Source organism: Hyaena hyaena, unplaced genomic scaffold, assembly GCF_003009895.1.
Source record: "Hyaena hyaena isolate Hyena2069 unplaced genomic scaffold, ASM300989v1 scaffold_976, whole genome shotgun sequence".
NCBI lineage: Eukaryota > Metazoa > Chordata > Mammalia > Carnivora > Hyaenidae > Hyaena > Hyaena hyaena.
Window position 1 is genome coordinate 201,459 of NW_024081610.1, and position 24,859 is coordinate 226,317.

Genomic DNA, 24,859 nt, shown 5'->3' on the forward strand with positions numbered 1-24,859 from the left:
CTTCTAAACAACAAAAATTTATTTCTCATGGCCTTCAAGCCTGGGATGTCTAAGATCAGAGTACCCACAGATTTAGTATCTGATGAGGCCCACTTCCTGGTTTATAGACAGCCATCTTCCTGTGTCCTCACATGGCAGACAGGTAAGAAAGGGCTTTCTGGGGCATCTTAGAAGGGCACTAATCTAATTTGTGAAGGCTCCACTCTGGTGATGTAATCAGTTCCAAAGATCCTACCTCCTACCATCCCACTGGAAACTTACATCCTAGGTTTCAACATAGGAATTTTGAGGGGACACAAACATTCAGTGTATAACAAGAACTTAATGCTGTAGTCACTGGAAGTCAAGTATGTTCAAAGCAGTCCTGATAGAGACTACTACATCTACTTAGGCTCTTTTGTAATATGAAAACCACTACACTTCTAATTGTTTTCTCTACTTGTTTTGTCTTGGTCTCTTTGCAAAGTCTCATTGTCTCTCTCTACAAGTTATAGCTGATCTGTAGAGCTTCTCTTTCATTTACTAAATAGTAATGCTTTTATTTCAATTAGCTAGTAATGATGCTTTTCACTTTTCCAGTATAACAGATTTCCTTTCTGAAGTCCTCTTCTGATCAATAATTCTCTTAAAACAATTTTAATCTTTATGTTTTAGTAACACACAAAATTAGGAAGTTTTTCAAAAATTATTTAAACATGGTAGTTGGAGTGGAGGCCCTCAGGACTGTCCCAGATTTGATAAATCTCTGGGAGGACTTGCTGGACTTAGCATATAATCATATTCATGGCTATGATTTCTTACAGCAAAGGGATGCCAAAGTAAATCAGCACAAGGAAAAGTACAGACAAAAACCAGGTACAAGCCTCCAAGATTGAGCTTCCTCCTAGTGGAGCCATACAGTTCACAATTAATTCTGTCAGCAAGGAGTTTAAAATGTTTTCTACCAGTTAAGTTCATTAGAGATTTAATACCGAAGGATTTTATTTGGGGTTGACCATATGGGGACCCTTTGCCTTGCATGTATGAAAGTTCTAGACTCTTAAAAGGAATACATGTGGTTGGCAAAACTATACTGTTTTTACAGTATAGGCACCGTGAAGCAGGACCTCTTGTTAGTTAGGGAATGATGGCATCCCTCTGGACAGTTAAATAAATCCCAAATGACACCCAAGGACCAGCCTTAAAAACTGGTCTTTCTAAAGTTAACAGTCATAGGTCTTCTATGTTAACTCTTTCTTATTCTGTAGGAATTCATCAAATGGTAATTTTTGAGAACAAAGGAAAACAACAAAAGTAACAAAACTGGAAAATACATTTTAATTTTATCTTTTCATTTAAGGAAGACATGAACACTTAATTATAGTATCTTATATACCTGATTTTTTACAATTTCAGATAACCAGTATTTTTTAATAGATATTTAGATTTTGTTGCATGAAATCCTTCCTATTTTATGCTTTTTATGTCTTTATTTCCCCATTTCCAGAATCTTCCTCCATTCTTTCTTTTAAAACAGTATCTATTATTGGTAGATAAATATAAGTAAAAATGTTCTATGAAACATATTTTATACGTAACAAGGCAAAAAGGAGCAAAAAAATGAGTCAAAATTTTCTACCTTTTAGAGTGAATTAAAAAAAGTAGTTAATATAACATCTCAATCCTCACAATCTTTTCCAGGCCATTCACCCTTTATTTCTTTGATGTTTTCTTTGGGTTTAACAATCTTTGTTCTTTAATTCCAACTTTTTAATTCTTTTATTGTTATTTTGTGTTTAAATCTTTCATCTTAACATGTGCTTTCTATTTGCTGTCTGTTCTTGTTTTTTGGCCTTTTTACTTTCTTTTTGATAATTTAGTATTTATTATTGTCTTTCTTTTTTATCTACTTCCTGAGTGTATATTCTTTTACTATTCATCCACTAATAAGCTTATATGCAAACTTGATTTTATGAAATTTCAATGTTAATTGATATTTTTATCACATTCCTGATTATCACCAAAAGGTTCTAGAACTCTCTAATTATTTTTTTAACACTTTTCCCTCATAAATATTTTCACTGGGAATAGATGACAAGTTGACCATTGATTTTTTTTTTCTTCAGTACTTTAAAAATACTGTTTCTTTGTCTTTTCACTTCTAATGTTTCTTATATATTGTTGCCATTTTTAAGATTTTCCTGTTTGATATGATTTTCTTCAGTTTTACTGATATGATGTGTATAGGTACAAATTCCTTTTATTTAACTTGTTTTGGATTTATATGACTTCATAAATATGTTGTTTGGTACTTTTCATTGGCTTTAGAGTATTTCCTATAATTATTCATTTAAATATAACCTCTGTCCTGTTGTTATCTCTTCTCCTACAACTCCAATTACATGTATGCTAAGCCTTTTTTAAAATGTATTCTTCATCTCTTACCCTTTTCTGTATTTTTTATCCTTTGTTTTTATTTTTTGTGCTTCTCAATAAATATTTACTGACTGAATTGTATTTTCCAGTTTGATAATCTACAGTTTTGAGTAATCTGTTGTGGACCTCTTTCATTTAACTTTGACAAAGATGTTTTATACTTCTACAACTTTTTTCCAAACGTCACTCTGTCTTTTAATAAATTTCCAATCTCTGGTATACTTGGGAACACTGCAATCTGGGATGCCCTTTATCTGACTTCACAAGTTGAGTTTATTTGAAGCAAAGCTGTACTTTGTGAGCAAGTCTACTTCTAACTCATCTTTACTATTAGAGTATAGCCTCCTAAGTGCCAACATAAAGTATAAGGTAGAGGAAGTTAATTCCCAAGTTAGGGCTGAACTGCAGTTTTGGTTTCCCTCCTTCCCAGAGACTAGCTAACCCCCAGGGTCTCTTATAGAATCAACAAATATATGTTAAAAAAAAAAAAAAAAAAGTCAGTCTCAATTTTTTGGATGTCTTTCTTCAGAATCTTAACTTTAGTCCTTCAGAGTTCTTATATGTTTTCAGGTCATCTTGCATGGCCTCTACTTTGGAGACTTGGTCAAGTATAGAAGTCATTTTTGCCATTGACACATGCTTAGCTTTGGATATGTTATATTTTGTTCTGTTGTGTATGAGAATAAGAATCTCAGTGGTTAATAAAAAATTCGGAAGGTGGTAATATATGAAGATACTAATATACGCATATTTTTTACAAAACTTTAAATGTTCTATATGGCAAAAATTTAAGTATCTGAGAGAAATAAGGTCCGTTTATTTCTGCTGCAAGTTAAAGTGGAAGATTCACTAAGTGCAGGAGTTTAAATTAATGGCTTACTTGTATGACACAGACTAATGACGAGATCCAGGTTTTAAAATCAGCTGCTTTGGTGCAAAATACGGATGCTTTTGGAGTGTCGACAGAGTAGAAAAGGCTTCTTATTTCACATTATTTTCTTCCATAAGAATTGTAAATAGTAACTACTATCACCATCCACAAAGGGTAGTAGTAGATGTACTACCTCTGCCATTGAGTAACATTATGTAACTTTCCATGAATTTATAGTTGTTAGGCTTATTGCAATTATTATTATAGTCTATTTATACATTGAATTACATAGTGTTTATATTTAAAATATGTTTTATAGTTATTTATTTTTAAAATATTTTTTAACCTCTGACTTGACAAGTGGTACCATTCAAATTTTTTTTTACTGAAAATATGTATAATTTTGATGTAATTCTAATTATTTCATGGTTTTTCTACTGTAAAATATTTGTCTTCACTACTGTAAGCTATTCAAAGCAGTATTCACTATTCAAAGCACAGTTGTACAGTTGACCATTTTCAATGTCTTTGTTCTTTTAGGAATTGGCTATTCTATGTCAATACTAGGCCCTGCTATTGGCTATGTGTTGGGAGGACAGCTGCTAACCATGTACATTGATGTGGGAATGGGACAAAGGCAAGGCAATGTCTCTTTTTCTTTTACATGTTTATTTTATATAAGAAATTTTTTAATGTTTTATTTATTTCCGAGAGAGAGACAGCATGAGCAGGGGAGGGTCAGAGAGAGAGGGAGACACAGAATCTGAAACAGGCTCTAGGCTCTGAGCTAGCTGTCAGCACAGAGCCCGACGCGGGGCTCGAACCCACAAACCACGGGATCATGACCTGAGCCGAGTCGGATGCTTAACTGACTGAGCCACCCAGGTGCCCGTGCATTTTTATTTTATTTTAGTAATGTTAACATCATAGAACATTTTCAAAGTATTTTCTCAGATAGCATGAGGGATTTTTCAGGAAGCAAACTGAATACACACATTATTTATATAATACTTTTTCTGCACTTTATGAATTAATGCTACACCACTCCTTATCATAATGCATTTATAATAAGGGTGCTTAATCTGTGAAAATTTTCAAAATACACCTCTAAGATTTCATGCATTGCTCAGGAAGAAGAATTTAATAAAAATTAACTGTGCTTTTAGTATATTTAGCTAGATGTAGATAGCCTGAAAAGTCTCAAAAGTCTATGATTCTCAAACTTAAGTGCTGTACTAGCTTTGATATGGTCATAGGAATTGCAACTGTATGGTTTCAACTGTGGCCATAGAGCATAGTAATAGGTAATATTTATTTATCCCATACTATTTTCTATAGTTTTCTATTGGTTTTGTGTGTTACTTTATTTTACATGCCACTTCATTTAATTCTCTTAATAATCCTATAAGGTAGTTGATAAACAGAGGTTGGTAAGAGGCTAAGACATAAATCCAAGTAGGTCTTTTGACTCCCAACTCTCCCTTTTAACCACTGAGTTACCTTCTCTTTTTCTGAAATATAGAGAAGTTAGTAACCTTTGGGAAGGCCATATTTTCTCATTATACCACTAGGAAGTAAAACTGCACAATCCTTTTTGTGATTGTGAGTAATGAATAGAAAATGTGGTCATGGATATGTGATTTCCTCTTTGAGCTGTTAGTCCCATTAAGCTGTTAGTTAGCTTTGAGCTGTTAGTTAATTTTTAGACTGCATAAAAAGAGGTGCAGAGGAAGTCTTTGAAACAGAAAGCTGGGTTTTTAAGAAAGCTTTTAAATTTCAGTGGAGAATTACATGAGTGGTAGTAATGATATGTTTGAGAGAGAAACCTATATATATAGATTTTTTTAAAGTAGGCTCCATGCTTAGCATGGAGCTAAATGTGGGGTTTGAACTCATGACTTTGAGATCAAGGGCCGAGCTGAGATCAAGAGTTAGACCTTCAATCGACTGAGCCACCCAGGAGTCTCAGAAATATCTTGATCTAAAACTATGGGAACTGTTATAAAACACTTAATAAATTCCTTTAAGAACTTTATACAGTCTGACAGAGAAAGACAAGTACTATATGATTTCATATATATGTGGAATCTAAAAAACAAAACAAAACAAACACAAACAAAGAAACAAACAAAAAATAAGCCCATAAATACAGGGAACAAATTTGTGACTACTATTTGGATATGTTATATGTTATACGTTATAGGTAGGGGGTTGGGGAAATAGGTAAAAGGAATCAAAAGGTACAAGCTTCCAGTTATAAAATAAATAAGTCATGGGATGTAATATATAACATGATGACTATAGTTAGAACTAATGGACTGAATATTTGAAAGTTGCTAAGACAGTAACACTTGTAAGTTCTCAAAACAAGAAAACACTTCTGCAGCTATTTATGGTGACAGATGTTAAATAGATTTACATTTTATAATGGATAGTACTATCACATTATATTGTATACCTGAAACTAGTATAATATTATATGTTAATTATACCTCAATAAGTAAATAAATAAAATAAAAGAATGTTATGTTTAAGTGAATGCCTTAATTAAACACAGTGTATGTGCTTTTAACACAGATCAGTGATTTGCTATAAGATGTATTTAGTATAGTAGAGAAGAAAAACTTAGCCAAATTAGGTAAAGAATATTTAGAAATTCTATGTATGCTTTCAGATATTTAGTGTACGTGTATTTACTATTAAATACTTGACACTTTTATGTCATTTTGCCATTTTGAAATACTTTGTAAGCCATTTTATAGTTCTTATTTATGTCTGCTTTCTCTTGTGTGATTCATCCCAATGACTCCACTTAAAATGTTAAAATTATAATAATATTCTCCTATATATGCACTGAATTACAAAGTATATGATTATCATAAATAAATTTTAATGAACAAGGTAAAGTTGACTTTTACATTTTGTTTTTTTGTCATATAGCATAGATATTACTGAAGATGATCCACGATGGCTGGGGGCATGGTGGATTGGATTTCTTCTGTGTTGGCTCTTTGCTTGGTCTTTGATAATTCCTTTTTTGTGCTTCCCAAAACATTTACCAGGTAATCATTTTCTTTAAAATCAGAGTTGTATTACAATTCTAGGCCAACAGTTGCTTTTTGTGTAATTGATAAGAACCCTAGAAAATTCATTGTTTATAGAACTTCAGTTGTCTGACTATGTAAACTTTTGAACATCTGTCTTTAGGAAATACTGGTTAGCAATCTTAATGCCTATGGTTTTCCTTTATTTCCAATTAATAAAAGCAATAAAACTATACATGGGTACTTTCTTTTTTTTTTTTTTTTTTTTTTTTTTTACATGGGTACTTTCTTACTATATACTTAACTAAATTTGTTTTTGTGTGTTGTGTGGAATCTTGCTTTATGTATATTCAAGCTACAAGCATCTTTCAAACTATTAGTTTGTATTCAGTTATTCACTAACCAATAATTAATCTGCCTTAAATCACTGATGTTATTTGTTGATGACAGAACAAGTACTTTTTTTCCAATTGTCATAAAAGTAATGCTGTAGTATACTCATTTTTCACCATATTTCATTATTAGACAGTTTGTCCAAAAAGAAAAGATAAATAGAAAAGAATATCCATTCCTCTTCTCTGTAAAATTTTGCTTCTGTATAATTACATAGTTCAAATTATCTGTGAAAGTATTTTTCTCTAGGCTAAAGATCAAATAGTTGTTTCTATTACATGTAAAAGGGTAGATGATTAGCTTTTGGGAGTGGGCAAAAGAAAAGTTGGCAGAGTATGGGCGCCTGGGTGGCTTAGTCGGTTAAGCGGCCAACTTTCGCTTAGGTCATGATCTCGCGGTTCGTGGGTTCGAGCCTTGCGTCGGGCTCTCTGCTGACTGCCAGCTCAGAGCCTGAAGCCTGTTTCAGTCTGTGACTCCCTCTCTCTCTGACCCTCCCCTGCTCACGCTGTCTCTCTCTCTCTCTCTCCTAGAAATAAATAAAACATTAAAAAAGAAAAGAAAAGTTGGCAGAGTAGCAGTAGCTGGACTCACTGATTTTTTTCTACCCTGGGGCATCCAACTTATAATTCCATATATTTACTGTTTTCTCAAATTTATTCACAGTACTATTATTAAAAATCAAGGCAACATGGTAATACATGGTAATACATGGTACTTCATTTGCAAAACATATTAGAATTAAAGAGAGTTAAAAGAAAAGAACTTCAAACATACTTTGTTTAATATATAATGTATGAAAAAGAGAACCATTTGAAAAGAAGAATTTAAGAGATATTTTTAAATAAAGAGGATAAATATGTCATTGGAACAGAATTGTGTCTTAGTTTTTAGACTGGTTTGAACTTCCTTAACAAATAGTAATAATACTAGCACTCAAAACAAATTACATAGATTGATATTTGTGCAATTTTATTGACAGAAGAACTGGCTTCTTATGGTTTTATATACTTATAGAAGTGTGTGTCAGTTTAAAAATAAGCATTTCCAAACTCAACACCCCAAAAAACAAATAATCCAGTGAAGAAATGAGGGAGAATAAATAATTTTCCAAAGAAGATATCCAGATGGCAAACAGACACCTGAAAAGATGCTTAACATCACTCATCATCAAGGAAATACAAATCAAAACCACACTGAGAGATCATCTCACATGGGTCAGAATGACTAAAATTGACAAAGCAAGAAACAACAGTTATTGGCAAGGATGAGGAGAAAGAAGAACCCTCTTGCACTGCTGGTGGGAATGCAAACTGGTACAGCCACTCTGGAAAACAGTGTGGGGGTTCCCCCAAAAAATTAAAAATAGAACTACCTTATGACCCAGCAGTTTCACTACTAGGAATTTATCCAAAGGATACAAAAATGCTGATTTGAAAGGACACATGCACCCCAATGTTTATAGTAGTCCTTATCAACAATAGCTAAAGTTTGGAAAGAGCCCTAAAGTCCATCAACTGATGAATGGATTAAGAAGATGTGGTATATATATGTGTGTGTGTGTGTGTGTGTGTGTGTATGTATGTATGTGTATATATATGTGTATATATATATGTGTATATGTGTGTGTGTATGTGTGTATGTATATATATATATGTATAATGGAATACTACTCCGTGATGAAAAAGAATGAAATGTTGCCATTTGCAGCAACACGGGTGGAACTGGAGGGTATTATGCTAAGCAAAATAAGTCAGAAAAAGACAGATATCACATGATTTTACTCATGTGGAATCTGAGAAACTTAACAGATGATCATAGGGGAAGGAAAGGAAAAATAAGACAAAAACAGAGAGGGAGGCAAACTATAAGAGACTCTTATATACAGAGCACAAACTGAGGGTTGATAGGGGTGGGGCAGCTGGAGTAAATGGGTGATGGACATTAAGGATGACACTTGTATGAATGAGCAATGGGTGTTATATGTACTGGGTTTTACTCCTGAAGCCAAGACTACACTGCATGTTAACTAACTTGAGAATAAAAAATTTAAAACAATGAAAAAAACCTAAAAGTAAACATTAAAAATTAAGAATGAAGTGATAGAGCAAGTGTATTTACTATTTTTTTAGGTACAGCAAAGATTCAAGGTGAAAGAATTTCCCAGACTCACCAGGATAAGAGTAGTTCCTTAAAACACAGTGAGGAGAGTTTTGGAACAAGCTTTAAAGATTTTCCAGCTGCTCTAAAGGTAAAATAACACTGTACACTTACACATTTTCTCTCTCTCTCTCTCTCTCTGTCTCTCTCTCTCTCACACACACACACACACACATACACACACACACACACACACACACACACCCTCCTCCACATATCAATAGGTAGATATATATATTACATATACATATAAATAAATATGTATACACAAATATTTTCATAATGCATTTTTGCTTACTTATTATAGCTCTAGGTCTTATAAATAAATAACTCCTCAGATTTAATTTTATTATGCTTTGAGTAAATGAGAACTTTTCCAGGATAGAATGGTTGAAAGAACATGAGTTGTCTTAATGGCAATATCAATATTCACTGGTTTCTCTTTAGCACTATAGTTCATTATTCCATGCCATTTCCTTTATGTAATAGATCAATCAGTTATCACTAAATTGTAAATATATATTTGAGAATGTCAAACCAATATTTTTCCCTTGTGAAAGAGGTGGCAGTTAGTGGTTACTTGGTTTGAATTTGAGATTAAAGAAACAAGTGTTATGATCTGTTGTGTTTTATTGCACAGAAAAACATTCTTTCCATTTAGCATCATAAAAGTTTTGTACATACAGGAGTTTATAATTTTACCTTTTCAAGATTTGAAATTATTTCCTTCTCAGTCATTTTCACTTTTCTCCTTAAATGAAAGCCTGAAATGTTTTTAGTCCATTTATAACACCTTTCAACTCTGTTCCCTCCCATGCAGGCGCATCCTTGTGTTTTGTTGACATAGTTCATGATTTTTAATTCCAACTACTGTTTTCTTTTGTAATAGTTATGTTCTGTGTCATATATTTCTATTTATTTTACATGGTTTTAAGTATATTACCATCAAGGGTTATTATTCACTGCTGCTTTTTTTATTCTTATGGTTTCATGCTTTGAGGTCTCCATCTGATTCATATCCCTCTGGGTTCAGTATTTTACTGCTAGTTTTCCTTAGACAGAATAGCATTTAAGTATCCTTGAATACTAAATGATATTTCTGACTAAATGGACATTTTCTGATTATACTCTTTTAGTCCCAGAAGTCTATGGATGTTATCTTACTCTTTTCTAGTTAAATGTGTTGTGGTTGAGAAGTTCCTTCCAAGTTAATATGACTAATTTTTATTTCCATCTGTAAATTTATAATTTTTTTCATTTATCTTTGATTTCAGGCAATTTATTAGGTTATGCCTAAGTATGTGTGTTTTCTCATTAATTCTTTCTAGGATTCCATTATCTTTTTCAACCTGAAGATTTAAATATTTTTTGCTGTTATTATTTTTAAAAATTATTGAATGTTTTCATTCAGGTACTTTTTCTCTTTTTTGTCACTACTAATATTCTTAAGTTAGGTCACCTGGATCTGACTTCTAACTCTTATATCTTGCCTCTTCATGACTCCTGTGTGTGGTTGTAAGGGTGTGTATTTTGCTTGATTTAATGAAATTTTTTTTTCACTTAATATTCCAGAACTATAATTTGGTTTTCACTTTGTGGGTAGATATATTAGATTAATTGATCTCTATACTCTCCTTTGATTACTTAAGATTCTGAGAAGTCTAGCAACATATCACCTATTTAAAATTGCTAAACTCTATAATTATCTGTTTCTTAACTACTGAGTCCTTTACGCATAGAACAATACAAATTTGATACTAAGAGACCATTCTCATCTATGCTGATAGCCAAATTCTTCATTTAGTAGACATGGGAATTCAAAACACTCTAAAATAATTCAGACAAGGGGTAGATTTAATGTATGGACATTTATAGTAGGCTGGAGAAGGGAACCTTTCCAACCTGGCTTTTATCTCCTTTACCCCATTCTTTGCAAATGATAAAGACACAGTCTCCCTGCTGTTCAATCAATCACCTGTCAATTCTCTACATGCTCCACATATAAATTTTCTCAGTGTTGCATATATGAAGCTATTAATATTCCATTTTTATGCTAGAGGAAATGCTTAACTTTTATAGATAAATATATTGTATTTATTAAAAATTTGCCATTTCATCATGCTGCCATTCTAATGTTACATTTTGCAGTATAATCATAGTTATTCATTTGATGAACTATATTTTTTCTTTAGAGTTTGTTGAGGAATACTGTCTTTATGTGTTTAGTTTTTTCAACTTCTTCAGAAGCCTTAATTACTACTGGATTTGCTACATTTTTACCTAAATTTATAGAAAATCAATTTGGATTGTCTTCCAGCTTTGCAGCTACCCTTGGAGGTAAACCATTTTCTTTGTTCAAATTTAATCTAATAATTTTACTTTACTACACTAAATTTTCATTAGAATAATACATCATTTTGGATAGCCCACTTCTTGAAGTTTAAACTACTGATTTTGATAAAAGTTTCAGATTTTCTGATATTCGGCAGTTTATTGTATGAACAAGAAATACAGAGGCTATATATATAGCTAAGAGAATATTTGTTGATCTTAATATTCAAAACATTATAAATCGCTTGATATCATTCATATGTTAAAATAGTACTTACTGGTGGTTGTTTTTGATGTTTCCCAATTGCCATGTGAGTAACTGAGTACACTTGTATGTTTTCTCACTCACTTTGTCTTCTTTCTCATCAGGAGCTGTTTTAATTCCTGGAGCTGCTCTTGGTCAGATTTTAGGTGGTGTCCTTGTTTCAAAACTCAAAATGACATGTAAAAACACAATGAAGTTTGCTTTGCTCACATCTTTAGTTGCTCTTGTGCTGAGTTTTGTATTTGTTTATGCCAACTGTGAAAATGAGCCATTTGCCGGTGTGTCTGAATCATATAATGGGTAAATATATTTCAGTGCTTTTTTATATTAATATGAGAGTAAAAACCCATGTGTGTGTTTCCAAGTATATTCTTTCTTAAATTAAATAATGAAAGATTGGCTTTTTCCTTTATAAGAAGATATAGGGTTTTTGTTGTTAGCTTAAGTAATATGACACCTTATTAAATGTTGGGTATTTATTCAGAGAGCAGTTAAGGAGAAAGTATTCTATCCTGGGTACTATGTTCAGGGATACAAAGATTAAAATAACGGAATCTTGGCCTGAAGGGATTCACATACTGGGGAGAATTTCATATGTTGCTATTGATTTAAGTCTTTTAAAATGGAGATGTCTCTATGGTGAAATTCATGTATTGGGTGGTTGAAAATAATCTGGAGAGAAATTAGAATGAGCCTCATCCTAGGTTATACTAATGATTATTGTGTCCACTTTAGAAACTTGTGTTTATTGTAAAGAAATAAGTGACTTCTTGTCATGACCTATAAACATGTTTCCACCTTTAATTGGTTTGACCATTTTGTCTTTGGGTATTTAGTTTTGCCTTGTATGTTTAGTTTTGAAATCCTAAGTCATGAATTAGGGGATCAAGCTGGAGGATGTTGCACAGCAGTGCATTCATAGCCTGCAGTGCTGCTTTAAGTGTTTCACTGAATGTGTTTGAGGCTGGTGAGGGAGATGGCCTTCCAGGTCAAGGACTCCACAGTTTGGCACAGTTTTGTAGAATATGGCATTCAGATAACCTAAATAGAGTCTACGTTGTTTGAATGAGTTTTCCAGTAATGATTGTGATTTGCAGTTGCTGCTCATGTCTTTTTTTTTTTTTTTTTTTTTTACATTAATGAAATGCTGAGCATTCTAAAGCAGTGTTAAGTTCAGCTCCATTACATTCATTCAACATTTTTTGACTACATCCCCCTGCTGAAAAATCCTTGCTCTAAAGGAGTTTACAATGTAGCAGGAGAGATTGGGAAAGAAAATGGTAAATGAACAGTGCCTTAGGTAATGAGAGATATACAAAGGGCTATGAAATTCAAAAGAAGGAGAGATTTTCAGGATCTTTTGCTTAGATTCAGGAAAAGTTTTATGGTATAATAAATGAATTTACACACTTTTTAAGGGTACAAAGAGCTTTGAGAGATAAAGGTTTGAGAAGAGGGAAAGGCAGAGGGAATATGTTAGGTATAAATGCTAGGAAGTAAAGTCTAGTAGGTTCAGGAATCAGTTCGAATGGGACTTAGGTCATGTTTCTGTAAATAAAAAAGTATCTGGAAATGTTGAAAGATAGGTACAGGTAAGCACTGCAGACCTGACTTTTACACTTATAAACTTTACCCAAATGTATCTCAAGAAACCACTTGTTTTTTTGTATATTCCTTTTAGAACAGAAAGTTCTGGATAGTTTACCACTAGTTTCATTACCTTGAAAAATGAATGATGTGGATGTGAATCTCTGTGCTATTTTCTACCTTAAACAAGAGTTCCTACCAGATAAGCTGCCCTTAGCCTAATCGGAAGGAAAGACAAGACAGAAGGTGTCAGTTTGAGGTGTGTGAGTTTGTTTAGATATAAATATAGATGGAGATAGAGTTTAATGTTGTCAAGGAGGTAAACATTGTCAGATTTTTTTCTTCTGTGGCCTCAAATTCTTTTTTTTTTAAGTTTATGTATTTATTTTGAGAGACAGTATGCACCCATGTGCATTAGTTGGAGAGGGCCAGAGAGTGAGGGAGAGAGAGAATTCTAAACAGACTCCACATTGTCAGTGCAGAGGCCAACATGCAGCTCCAATGGGAGCTGTGAGATCATAATCTGAGCATAAATCAGGAGTTAGACGCTTAACTGACTGAGCCACTTAGGTGCCCCTTAAATTCTTCATTTTAGCTCTGTACACTGCATATTAAAATGTCCATATCATGGACAGTTTACTCACTGTAACCTCATCTAAGAAACATGAAAAAGTAATATATGGAAAGAAGAATAGACTAAGAAGCAGGAGAAATACCTCATTAGTTACCAGGAAAAAGAAGTTATGAAAATTTAAGGTTTCTAGTAGAGTGGTGCAGAGAATTTGCACTTGCCATGTAATCACAGGTGGTTAAAAACAGCTTTACAACTATGAGTTAATGAATTAGGCTTATTGATAACTTCATTTAAAATCCTATTAAATAATATATATTAAAAAACTTAAGATTGGGGTACCTGGGTGGTTCAGTCAGTTGTGCGTCTGACTTCAGCTCAGGTCATGATCTCACCATTCGTGGGTTCAAGTCGTGTGTGAGGCTTTTGTACTGACAGCTCAGTACTTGGAGCATGCTTTGGATTCTGTGTCTCCCTCTCTCTGCCCCTCCCCAGCTTGTGTGCACATGCTCTCTCTTTCTCTCTCAAAAATAAATAAGACTTTTAAAAAATACCCTTAAGATTAACCACACTAATTATTTCAGGGTATGTTTTTAATATATGTAATATTTTACATGAATTCATTATTAAATGTTTAATATGGATACAGCAGTTGAAAGCAGACTGCCGTTTCTAGAAATATATTAGTTATTAAAACTTCTTACTGTTCTAATTGCCTTGACCATCTACAGGCTCTTTGGGTCTCTTCTGGTAATCAGTGTTGCTAATAGTGATTTGTGTTTTACATTATACTTAGAATCTTGTGAAATATGAAATACTGTAGTAAGTACACACAATATTTTTTCTTTATCAGATCTATGGCTAGAATTGCCTTTCTCATCTGAAACAGCTAGAATTGCCTTTCTCATCTGAAACAGCACCTTAAAGATACATACCTATTAAGATGTTGTAATAGGTTTAGGGAAATCTTTCCATATGGGAGAGATATAATTATAGAATAGTTGGGATCCAAATAAGAAATTGATATTTAAATTCTATTATTTGTGATAAGTGTTTAACTCATATATCTGGGTGTGTGTGTTTATACAGGTGTATATTTTAAATATTCAGAAATGTTAAAATATTTTATGTATTTTAAAAATAATATATATATTCAGACCATTTAATAAACTTTGCAAGTGTTGACTATTTTTCTAATAATAGTTTCCCCTTTACCTCATGATACAATTCCTACCTCTCTTCCTTTCTCTATTTATTCTTTTTAGATATGTTTCCACACTTTGAGTAGAGCCTAGCACATTATTGGAGCTTACTATGTATTCATGAAATGGACACTTGAGACCTCTGTACCCTCTTGCTCTATGCTCCTTATATGTCTAATCTTATCATTATCATGGTTTCAGCCACATTTATATGCAAATGATATCAGATATCTAGCTTCAGGCCTTATTTCTTCACCAAATTTTGAGACTCTTAACCTCACTATGTATAAAATCATATCCATCATGTCTTCCCCCAAACTAAGTTCTCTTTCTCTACCAAAACACCAAGTTAGACAGTAGGAGTCACTCTTGACTCTTTCTTCCTATACCCGTCTTCAAACACCAAATCTTACCCCCAATGTTTAAGGTGATTCTACATCCAGAATATATAGAATCAGCCAAAATACTTACCAAATATGTCTCCTTTAATCAAATGTTCTATTTTTGTTCTCCTATATATTGTCAATTGTCATAACTTACGGTCTGGGATATTGTAACAGGTCTTCTTCCTTCATGTTTATACTCTCTGTCACTCCTAGCATTATTTCTTTAAGATGTGCTTTTGGCAGTATCACTTTCCAGTGTAAAATACTTTGACTACCATTCAAAAATAGGTTAAAACCCATTGTTTTTAACAAGCCCATAAGGCCCTCAATTATCTGGTCCCTGGCCCCTCTCCACTTACATTTCTGATCACTCACTGCCTCAGACATCATCCATAATCATTCATATTCCTCCATATAGGAAGCTATATCTCACCTTTACACTTTTGTACTAGCTTCTCTGAAGTGCCGTTCACATTCCCCTTTTATCCAGCTAACTCATCCTTTAAGACTTTCTCAGGCAGTAGCTCCTAAAAACTCTCACCTAAATTTTAGCTTGTCCTTCTTCAGTGCTTCTGAAGTACACTTTGCAAATGCCTGTAAGCATATTCACCATATTAGTGTATAATTTTCTGTGTTAATCTATACTCCTAAACTGTGAAATCTTTGAGGACAGCAACTACCTTACTCAGCTTTGTATTCCTGATACCTAGCATAGGACCTAGCTATTTGCTCAATTTTTATTGGTTGAATGAATGAACAAACAGGGATCAGAGAAGTATCTTTGGTTAGGGTAACCCTTTATGTTACCAGAGATATTGCATCCTGTTAAAAGACAGCATGGAACAAAACCGAGCCTGGGTATCAGGAATATTTGGTGATATATTATATATATCCCTGTGGGCCCTAGTTTTCCCACTGGTAAAATAAGTATGTTGAATAGCATTAATTTTATTAATTCTTGTAGGTTTAAAATTTTCCGCACTCCAGGGAAAGTTAGCAATGTCTAGAGACACTTTGGTTGTCTTAAGTGAGGGATCCTACTGGCATCTAATGAGTAGAGGCCAGGGATGCTCTTAGGCATCCTACGATCCACAAAACCAGCACTCCCCTTGCTGCTACCCCTGGAAAGAATAATGTAGTACCTAATGAGAAACCCTGCTTTATTTATTTGCTTACTCTACCTGTTTTTCTTTTCACTGAGATACATTGTATTATATAATGTATATAATATGCTGACTCTTTCTCCCACAAGAAATAAATTTTGTGTGAAAAGGAAGACATTTTATTTGTTTTATTCATTCAGTAATTAAGTATGTGTTGAGTGAGTAAAAAAATGACTGAAGGGCAAGATCTAGCAGTGCTTCAGAACTGTTCATTGAAAGTTCCAACATAGATAATTTGCCTTATTTCATTTCTTGTTGACAGGACAGGAGAACTGGGAAACTTGACCGCTCCTTGTAATGCGGATTGTAACTGCTTTCAATCATATTATTATCCTGTCTGTGGAGGAGATGGAGTCCAGTATTTCTCTCCCTGCTTTGCAGGTTGTAAAGATTCTCTTTTAAAAAGACAGGCAAAGGTAACTTGTGGTTTCTGCTTTACCTTCATGAGATAGTGCGTTTGTACATTTATGGATGACCTTCTTTATCCCTCTAGTGGAGTTATGTAGTACCTATTTGTTCTTCCCTTGCTGGCCCACCTCCTCCATTCAGAAGCTAGCATAAAGTTTCAATCAAGTTAGATGCACAAACTCTAGTGATCATGTAAAGTGTTCTTAATTATGTGTGTGTGTATGTATGTGTGTGTGTTGTGTGTTTGTGTGTGTGTGTGTGTGTGTGTGTGTATAATTCTTTTAAAGACCCTAAGCACTCAGGTTGAAAAAGATTCTTCTTCCTTTATATTTCAGATGCATTAAATGTTGAAAAATCAATTTGACAGTTATTCACATACATCCTTGTAACATCACTGCTGTTATAGTAGTGAAATATTATTTACCTTTTTGCATTTTAAAATTTTTTCTCAGCCATACTTTAGGCCCCTAGAAGTCAGGTAACTTCTATTCTTACTAATTACAATTGTATATTAGAAACGTCATAAATATTTACTGCTTTTATTTGATGCACCATGGATTCATTTTAAAATACCCCAAATCATTCGTAAGTACATATTTACTTTTAATTCTAGATTAGAATGCATATTAGTTTACCTAGATATGATTTTTTAAGAGCTAAATTGTTTAAGAGGATCCAGTAGAATTTTACTGGACTATATCTACAATCTAAAGATTTCATCTTAATTAATTTAAGAGTTTTGGGAAAAATAACATTCAGATTATTAATAGTACATAATATGTTATGGATTAATACATAATGTGATAACTTTAAGAAGAGCTTAGAGAAATATATACTGTGATATTATAAGAAACCACAATGAATTAGATATGTAAGAATTATATGACAAAACAGTACAATCTTGAATATTTGAAATGTAGACTAGTGAAATGGCATTTCTTTTCCCATATAAAAATAAGTTTAAGATTGTAAGAAAAGATTTGTACATAAATAAGTAGAAATAGCTAATTGAAAGAATCTATACAATTATTTCATATTTCTTCAAAAACCAACATGGATTGCTTGTGTGTATATATGGTTGTACACGTTTATATGTTCATAAACATGTAAACATATGTACATATACATATACACACATATCTGTAGTGATTTTGTGTGTAATAAATACATTAGAAGTTTATCTGAACATGCTAGGATTTGATCTTCCTGCAGGGGGTAGAAGATATGAGAAATATTGTACATTTTTTTGATATTACCTAGCTTATAGATTTTAAAATGCTCATCTAAGAACATTCAAAAATGTGTCTGAAAAAAATATCTGTGGTGAATCATAGTAGACCTAATGGACTTGGGTGCCATATGTGCAGTTTTAATGCTTGGGATAAAACTGATTACCATAAACTATAAAACTATTACCATAAAGTACCTATGAAAAATAAAAGACCTCAAGAAGATTTTTAAGATCTCAGATCTGAGGGTTATCATGCCTTCAAACCAGTAGACATCTGTGCTTGCTTTAGTTTTAAAACAGATTGAGAAAATTAGGTGTTTGTAATATTACTTATATGGGATCAAATCCACAATTGAGCATGATGCATGTTACACAATCAGAGCTACCTGGAAGATAGATAACAATTACTTTGAGAGGTAGGTATGTAGGTAGCATTTTCTTGTGTATAAAATATGATTACTAAGGGCTATTGAATAATTCTAATTCGAAGATTACAACAAAGAGATATTTGTAAGGTTTTATTCACATACTAAAAATGTTAGACACAAATACTATCCTACATAAGGAACCCCAAGGAAAAAAAAAAAAATCTAATACCCAGAGCACACTTGAAATGGTATTGGTTATTTTGATATTTATATTTTTCTCCAAATACTGTAATTTCCATCTTAAATAGTAAAGTGTCTCCTAGAGGTTGTTTAGGAAAAGAAAGTTATTTTGGCTTACAAATTTTCTATTCTGTCATTTTCATGTCCATCTAGTCCATGTCACAACTCATTTTTTTCACAGGATTTTTTTTTTCTTATGGAATGTTTCAGATAGGCAAAGTCCATTGATAATAACATAGTAAATACCTATGCACATTTGTTCAGAGAAATATTAGTCTTATATTTCACATTGACCCAAGCAACAAAACAGATGTTTAGTAACAGCTAGGTATATTGCAGGTAAAATTGTATACTTTTTTATTTAAGAGAGGTGTACAATTTCATCAAGATAGAAAATACTTTTCTCTTAAAATCTTAAAGGCTATACTTCTTCATTATTTGGTATATCCAGTTGCTGAGTATGTAATACTCCATTTTGGCAGTGTCATCTGCATATTTTGATATCCTATATCAGTACCAGTGACCTTACATTAGCTTTAGCACTGCGAAACGGTGTCTGGCCTTTAGTATAATAAAAGCACCATTTCCCTTTGACTTCTATGGCTCTATTATGACTTATTTGAGGCCTTAAACTTGTAAAAAGATTTATAATAAGAATGCAGTTGAGGTGTGAAAAAACATTTAAAAAGTAATTATGCCTAACAAACTTTTTAAACTTTGAATTCTTTTTTTCCTAATGTTTATCTATTTTTGAGGTGGAGAGAGGGGCAGAGAGAGAGAGAGGGAGAGAGGTACAGAATCTCAAGCAGGCTCCAGTCTCTGAGCTGTCAGCACAGACCTCAGTGTGGGGCTTGAACTTGGGAATGGTGAGATCATAACCTAGGCTGAAGTTGGAGGCCTAACCAACTGAGCCACCCAGTCGCCCCTAAACTCTGAATTCTTTTCCTACAAAAATAATACTTTGTAATCTTTTAACATGTTACCTTTCAATACTTCATATTATTAATTTATATGTAAGTACATATTAAATAATCTTATTTATATATTTATATATGAAATAACCTTCAGGGTAATGGAACAATAACTTATAGCTTTTGATTGTCATAAATATATCATCTTTGAAAGGATAGAACTTGCTTTTAGTAAAGCAATTACAGAAAGTTCAGAAGATGATAGTAAAGTTGTTTACTTGAAAGCAGCATCTTTTTTTTCTAGAGACTTGTGATATATTAGTTAATTTTGCTGTGGCATTTGTTAAAATTGTAGTGTTTGTCCATTCAGACTAGTATCAATAGTGTTCTTCTTTGCCTTCTATAACGGAAAAGAAAGTTAGCAAGAAAACTATTTAAATAAATATAATCTATTTAAGTAGTCTAGAAGATGAGGTCAGGTAATTGTTATATTCTTGTCAATTTATTTTATAAGTCATGAAGCAATAATAGCTTACAAGTTGAAGTAATGAATACAAAACTCAAATACAGATGATTCTACTTTATAAATATGGTCCTTTATTTTCACTTACTTAATCTCTTAAGAGTTAATTACTCTTTTGCAGCATTATTTGTTGTGTAGAGATTAAGACTGTGTAAAATGATTGCCATGTCTATAGATCACCTAACTTACAGTGGTAAAATATGTTTTCAAGACAAGCACTTGCAATATCTTCATGTCTAAAATTTGTAGGAATATTACAATTGTTCCTGTATTGCAAGGAATACAGAAATAACCCCTACTTTGGCAAGTTTTATTTTTGAAGCTAAAGCTGGAAAATGTGAAAGTCGATGTGCAAAATTGCCCATATTCCTTGGCATTTTCTTTGCTACAATTATCTTTACATTTATGGCTGGTACTCCTATAACTGTGTCCATTCTAAGGTATGTATTATGTTGTGAAATTTGCCATCCCTCAGATATGTTGAGTGAAAAGAAAATAGTTTATTTGGTTCATTTATTGGCCGCTGGTTCTAATACTAATTCAGTTCTTAAAAGATTGTTACTTCTATGGCATTGGAAAAGCTACTTCATTGAATCCCAGATATATGAGGTATAAATGTGATCGTGTATGTGAAAGTGTCTTAATATTGCCTATCTGGAATGTACTTGACTTTAGCTTCTCTGACTCTTTCATCAGGCTTCCATTTAAGCTATTCAACCATGTTTGAGTTTGATGGAAATGCAGTGCATTAATTCCACATATGTCAGAATCAGAATGACCTGAATTGTACATTAGATAGTACGTGCAGTGATATTCAACCTTCTGTAAACAATGCTCTACTAGATGAAAGGATAGATGCCACAGGGCTCTTGACAGTGTCTTGAGCTTTCAAGTTGCTCTTTTTCCTTCTACAACACTTGATAAAAATATTTATCAGGGTTTTTTCTGATAAAACAAAATCTGCCATTTTGTAAGTTCATCAGCCTTTTTATGTCTTTCCTACCAAACTCTAGCTTTTTTACTCTTCAGTTTTTATTCCCTGATACTCACCACTTTTTCACATAATTTTGTCAAATGGAAGTTTTGGAGATTCTGTCTGCAAATATTAAATAGTCTGATAACATTACCCTATGTAGAAGTTGGAATTATTTAGAGAATTGAGAAAATGGTTTCTTAAAACTTCATTTTTGGGAAATTATATCAGTTTTCAAATACACGTTTATTTTTAAAGACTAGTTGATCTCTTTATCTGTTGTCTAACTCTTGTGTGCCAACATCATGTCTCATTTCATGTTTGATAGTTATTACTTAAAGAATCATTGTGGAATCAGATTGAGCCTCAGCAATTGATTTATAAACCCCAAATTAGATCCCATATGTATGATTTCTGTCTCAAAACTTAGTAAGAATTAGAGTAATATTTATTTGCTTGTGACTTAAGTTATGTGACTTGTGACTTAAGGGACAGTCAAAAAATAAGTCTTACTAATGAATTTCCTTTCTTTTTTAAATTTGTTAAAATTCATATTCAATACTTTTGTTAAACTTTATTTGATTCTTCTCTGTGTTTTGTAGTGTTTTAGTTCATATAACATTTTTCTTAGGTTGAACTCTGTATAACATGTTACAAATAGTTTATTTCATGCACATAACATAGCATTTAATATAGGAATGCTAAGTTGGTAGAAAAATAAATTGGCTCTAAGAGCAAATATATTATGCAACCACTTTTAGTTAATATGTATTTGATATCTCTAGGTGTGTTAATCAGAAGCAACGGTCCCTAGCTTTGGGAATACAGTTTATGCTGCTTCGATTAGTTGGTATGTCATTTTTCTTAATTCATTGGTGACTGTTGGTAATTTTTGTTCATCAATATTATTGGCTAGTTCACTTATGGAATGTGCCAAGACAATAATTTAAATGCCATCAATAACTGCATAATTGTCATTGAGGAAAGTAGTTTTCTAATATTTAAGATATAGTATTATTTATGAATCACATATGAAAATAATGACTTTAGTTTTCACCTACCTGATTGGTTAACTGTTGTTTCCAATTCTGTTACAAATATAACTTTAAAGAGTATATCATATTTATTTAAAATATATATTGGGGTGCCTGGGTGGCTCAGTCGGTTAAGTGTCCGGCTTTGGCTCAGGTCATGATCTCATGGTTCGTAGGTTAGAGCCCCACATCAGGCTCTGCTGACAACTAGCTCAGAGCCTGGAAGCTTGTCTTTGGTTCTGTATCTCCCTCTCTCTCTGCCCCTCCCCTGCTCATGCTGTCTCTCTCTCTCTCTCTCTCAAAAATAAATAAAAGACATTTAAATTTTTTTTTAAAATATAATATAGGGGTAGCAACACAATTTTAATAGAGCACAGTAGGATAAATTTTCCTATTCATGTAATACCCATTATCAACATAAATTGTGATAGAATCATATTTATAACTATTGTAATTCCTTTTCTCCCAGCATTTATCTCCATTTGGGACATAATTATATTGCATTAGCGATGAAAAATAATGAATTAACATATTTCAGTGAAAATTTCGCATAGATTTGTGGCTAGTTAAGAATTGATGGAAGAAAGATTTTATAGAAAATTTTGTAAGGTTCCAGATGTAGAAAGAAATAGGACAGAAATACTATGTTATACATATAATTATATGTGTGTGTGATTATTTCCACAATATTATGCCCACAATATTAAGATAACTTATGAAACCAAAACCAAAAGTTAGGAGCAGGAGAAATCACCTGGACCAACTTTCTTATTTTCATATGCATAACTTAAGGTTTTGGGAGATTCAGGGATTTGCCCATGGTTACACAATTTGTGGTAAAAATGAGAATAGGAAAATGATATCCTTCTTCTAAATCCAGTGCTCTTTTGATTTTGTCAGACTTCAGGTCATGAAAAAACAGACTGGATGTAGCTGAAATCTTTGTCCAAGAAATACCACTTCGTGTATCTGATTTGTAATAGTTGGAAACTTCTTCAAGATGTGGAAGTTTAGAGCCTTGTGACCTCATGTGAGGGAGGGGGTGTGTTGGTGGTAGTATTCTTAAGCATGTTAGTATGAATGCGTGTATATGTATGTGTGCGTGCATGCACATGTGCACTCTTCATGCATGCACATACCCGTAACACATATACTGTAGTTTAGCACTTATGTTGTGCATCAATAATTTTGAATTTTTAAAAGTAAAATTGCTAATTTCAAATGCATTCATTAGATTAGGAAAGCAGTGAATTAAAATATTTACTTAGCTAAATGTTAATATATGCCAGATATTCTTATTAAAATGAATTTTTGAATTGATTAGAAGTATATAATAATTATTCTAGAATGTTTTATCTGTGCTTCTTTTTAATATACCTATTACTTCTATATGAACTTATACATTACTTGTACATTATTTTATATATGTGCAGATTAATTCCTAGTCTTATTTATATAAAATATATGTATAACCATGTATGTAAAAGCCTATAACTGTAGGCTGTAATCTTTACTGATGTGTATTTCACATATAATTCTTCTAGGCACAATACCTGGACCAATTATATTTGGTATCACAATAGACAGCACATGTATTCTGTGGGATATTAATGAATGTGGAACTAGAGGAGCCTGCTGGATTTATAATAACATCAAGATGGCCCATATGCTAGTAGCTATAAGTAAGTGGTAATTTCTTGATAACTTTAGATTAAATTGATAATGTTAAAGGAAAAAAAAATCTTTTTGTTACTTAAGTTTTATAATGTTCAGTCCATGCCTATGGGATGTCCTATAGAGATCAGTTAACACAGCATGTGATGAAAGGCTTTAATGAATCTGTTAGGCTCAGCCTCAAATAGAAGAGAAATAACATTTTAGCTTTCATGAAATCACATCATTTTTTAAAACAACTTCTGTCAAAAAATTTTTTGAAAGTCTAACAAAAAGATAAAAGAGAAATCTAAAAATCTCTCTGGAATGATTGTCATCTAGATACCTGAGCTTTGGAAAACACTTAGTTAGAGCTGAGGTAGGGAAGTATCTTTTGGCTCTGAGGCATGTTGTAAGAAATATTTTTATAGTTTAGAAGGTTAGCTATGATATTTAACCCTTTTTGCCTTTGGTAGTCTATCTTGGATAGTCTTGATTAAGCAATAAATGATGTTTAAGATTGCAGAAGTAGATCAATGCATCTATATTACAAGAGTTAAAATTAAAAAATTAGTGTTATGGATTGTTTCCTTTGCCTTGCAGAAGCTTTTAATCTTGATGAGGTCCCAATAGTTTATTTTTGCTCTTGATTCTTTTGCTTTTGGGGATGTGTCAAGTAAGAAATTGCTGCGGTGGAGGGAGAGAGGCAAACCATGAGAGACTCTTGAATGCTGAGAACAAACTGAGGACTGATGGGTGTGGGGGGGAGGAGGGAGATGGGCATGGAGGAGGGCACTTGTGGGGATGAGCACTGGGTGTTATATGGAAACCAACTTGACAATAAACTATTTGTAAAAAATAAAAATAAAAAAAAGAAATAAAATAAATTAACAAACTTAAAAAAATTTTTTAAATTAAAAACAACCTAAAATATTTAAATTAAAAATAGAGGTAGAGGTTTCACGATGGTGGCATAGGAAGACCCTGAACTCATCTCCTCCCATTGACACAATAAATTTACAGGTACATATAAAATAATCTTCTAAAAAGAATCTTAGCACTCGACACAGCACTCTATAACAAAAGACAAAAGAGACATGTCAAGTAGGATAGGAAAAGGAGAGACATGGTTT

The 24,859-nt window shown here is 32.6% G+C and overlaps 1 protein-coding gene across 1 annotated transcript in view; it reads left to right on the top strand.

Annotated features, from left to right (window-relative positions):
• Positions 1–24,859, top strand: part of SLCO4C1 (solute carrier organic anion transporter family member 4C1) — a 73,407-nt gene that overhangs the window by 41,927 nt on the left and 6,621 nt on the right. Inside the window, exons 4-12 of the mRNA XM_039221320.1 lie at positions 3,827–3,923; positions 6,227–6,348; positions 8,853–8,971; positions 11,073–11,217; positions 11,581–11,776; positions 16,648–16,801; positions 20,316–20,506; positions 21,825–21,889; positions 23,618–23,755. Coding sequence (XP_039077251.1) covers positions 3,827–3,923; positions 6,227–6,348; positions 8,853–8,971; positions 11,073–11,217; positions 11,581–11,776; positions 16,648–16,801; positions 20,316–20,506; positions 21,825–21,889; positions 23,618–23,755 — 1,227 coding nt within the window. The remainder of the gene's footprint in view (positions 1–3,826; positions 3,924–6,226; positions 6,349–8,852; positions 8,972–11,072; positions 11,218–11,580; positions 11,777–16,647; positions 16,802–20,315; positions 20,507–21,824; positions 21,890–23,617; positions 23,756–24,859) is intronic.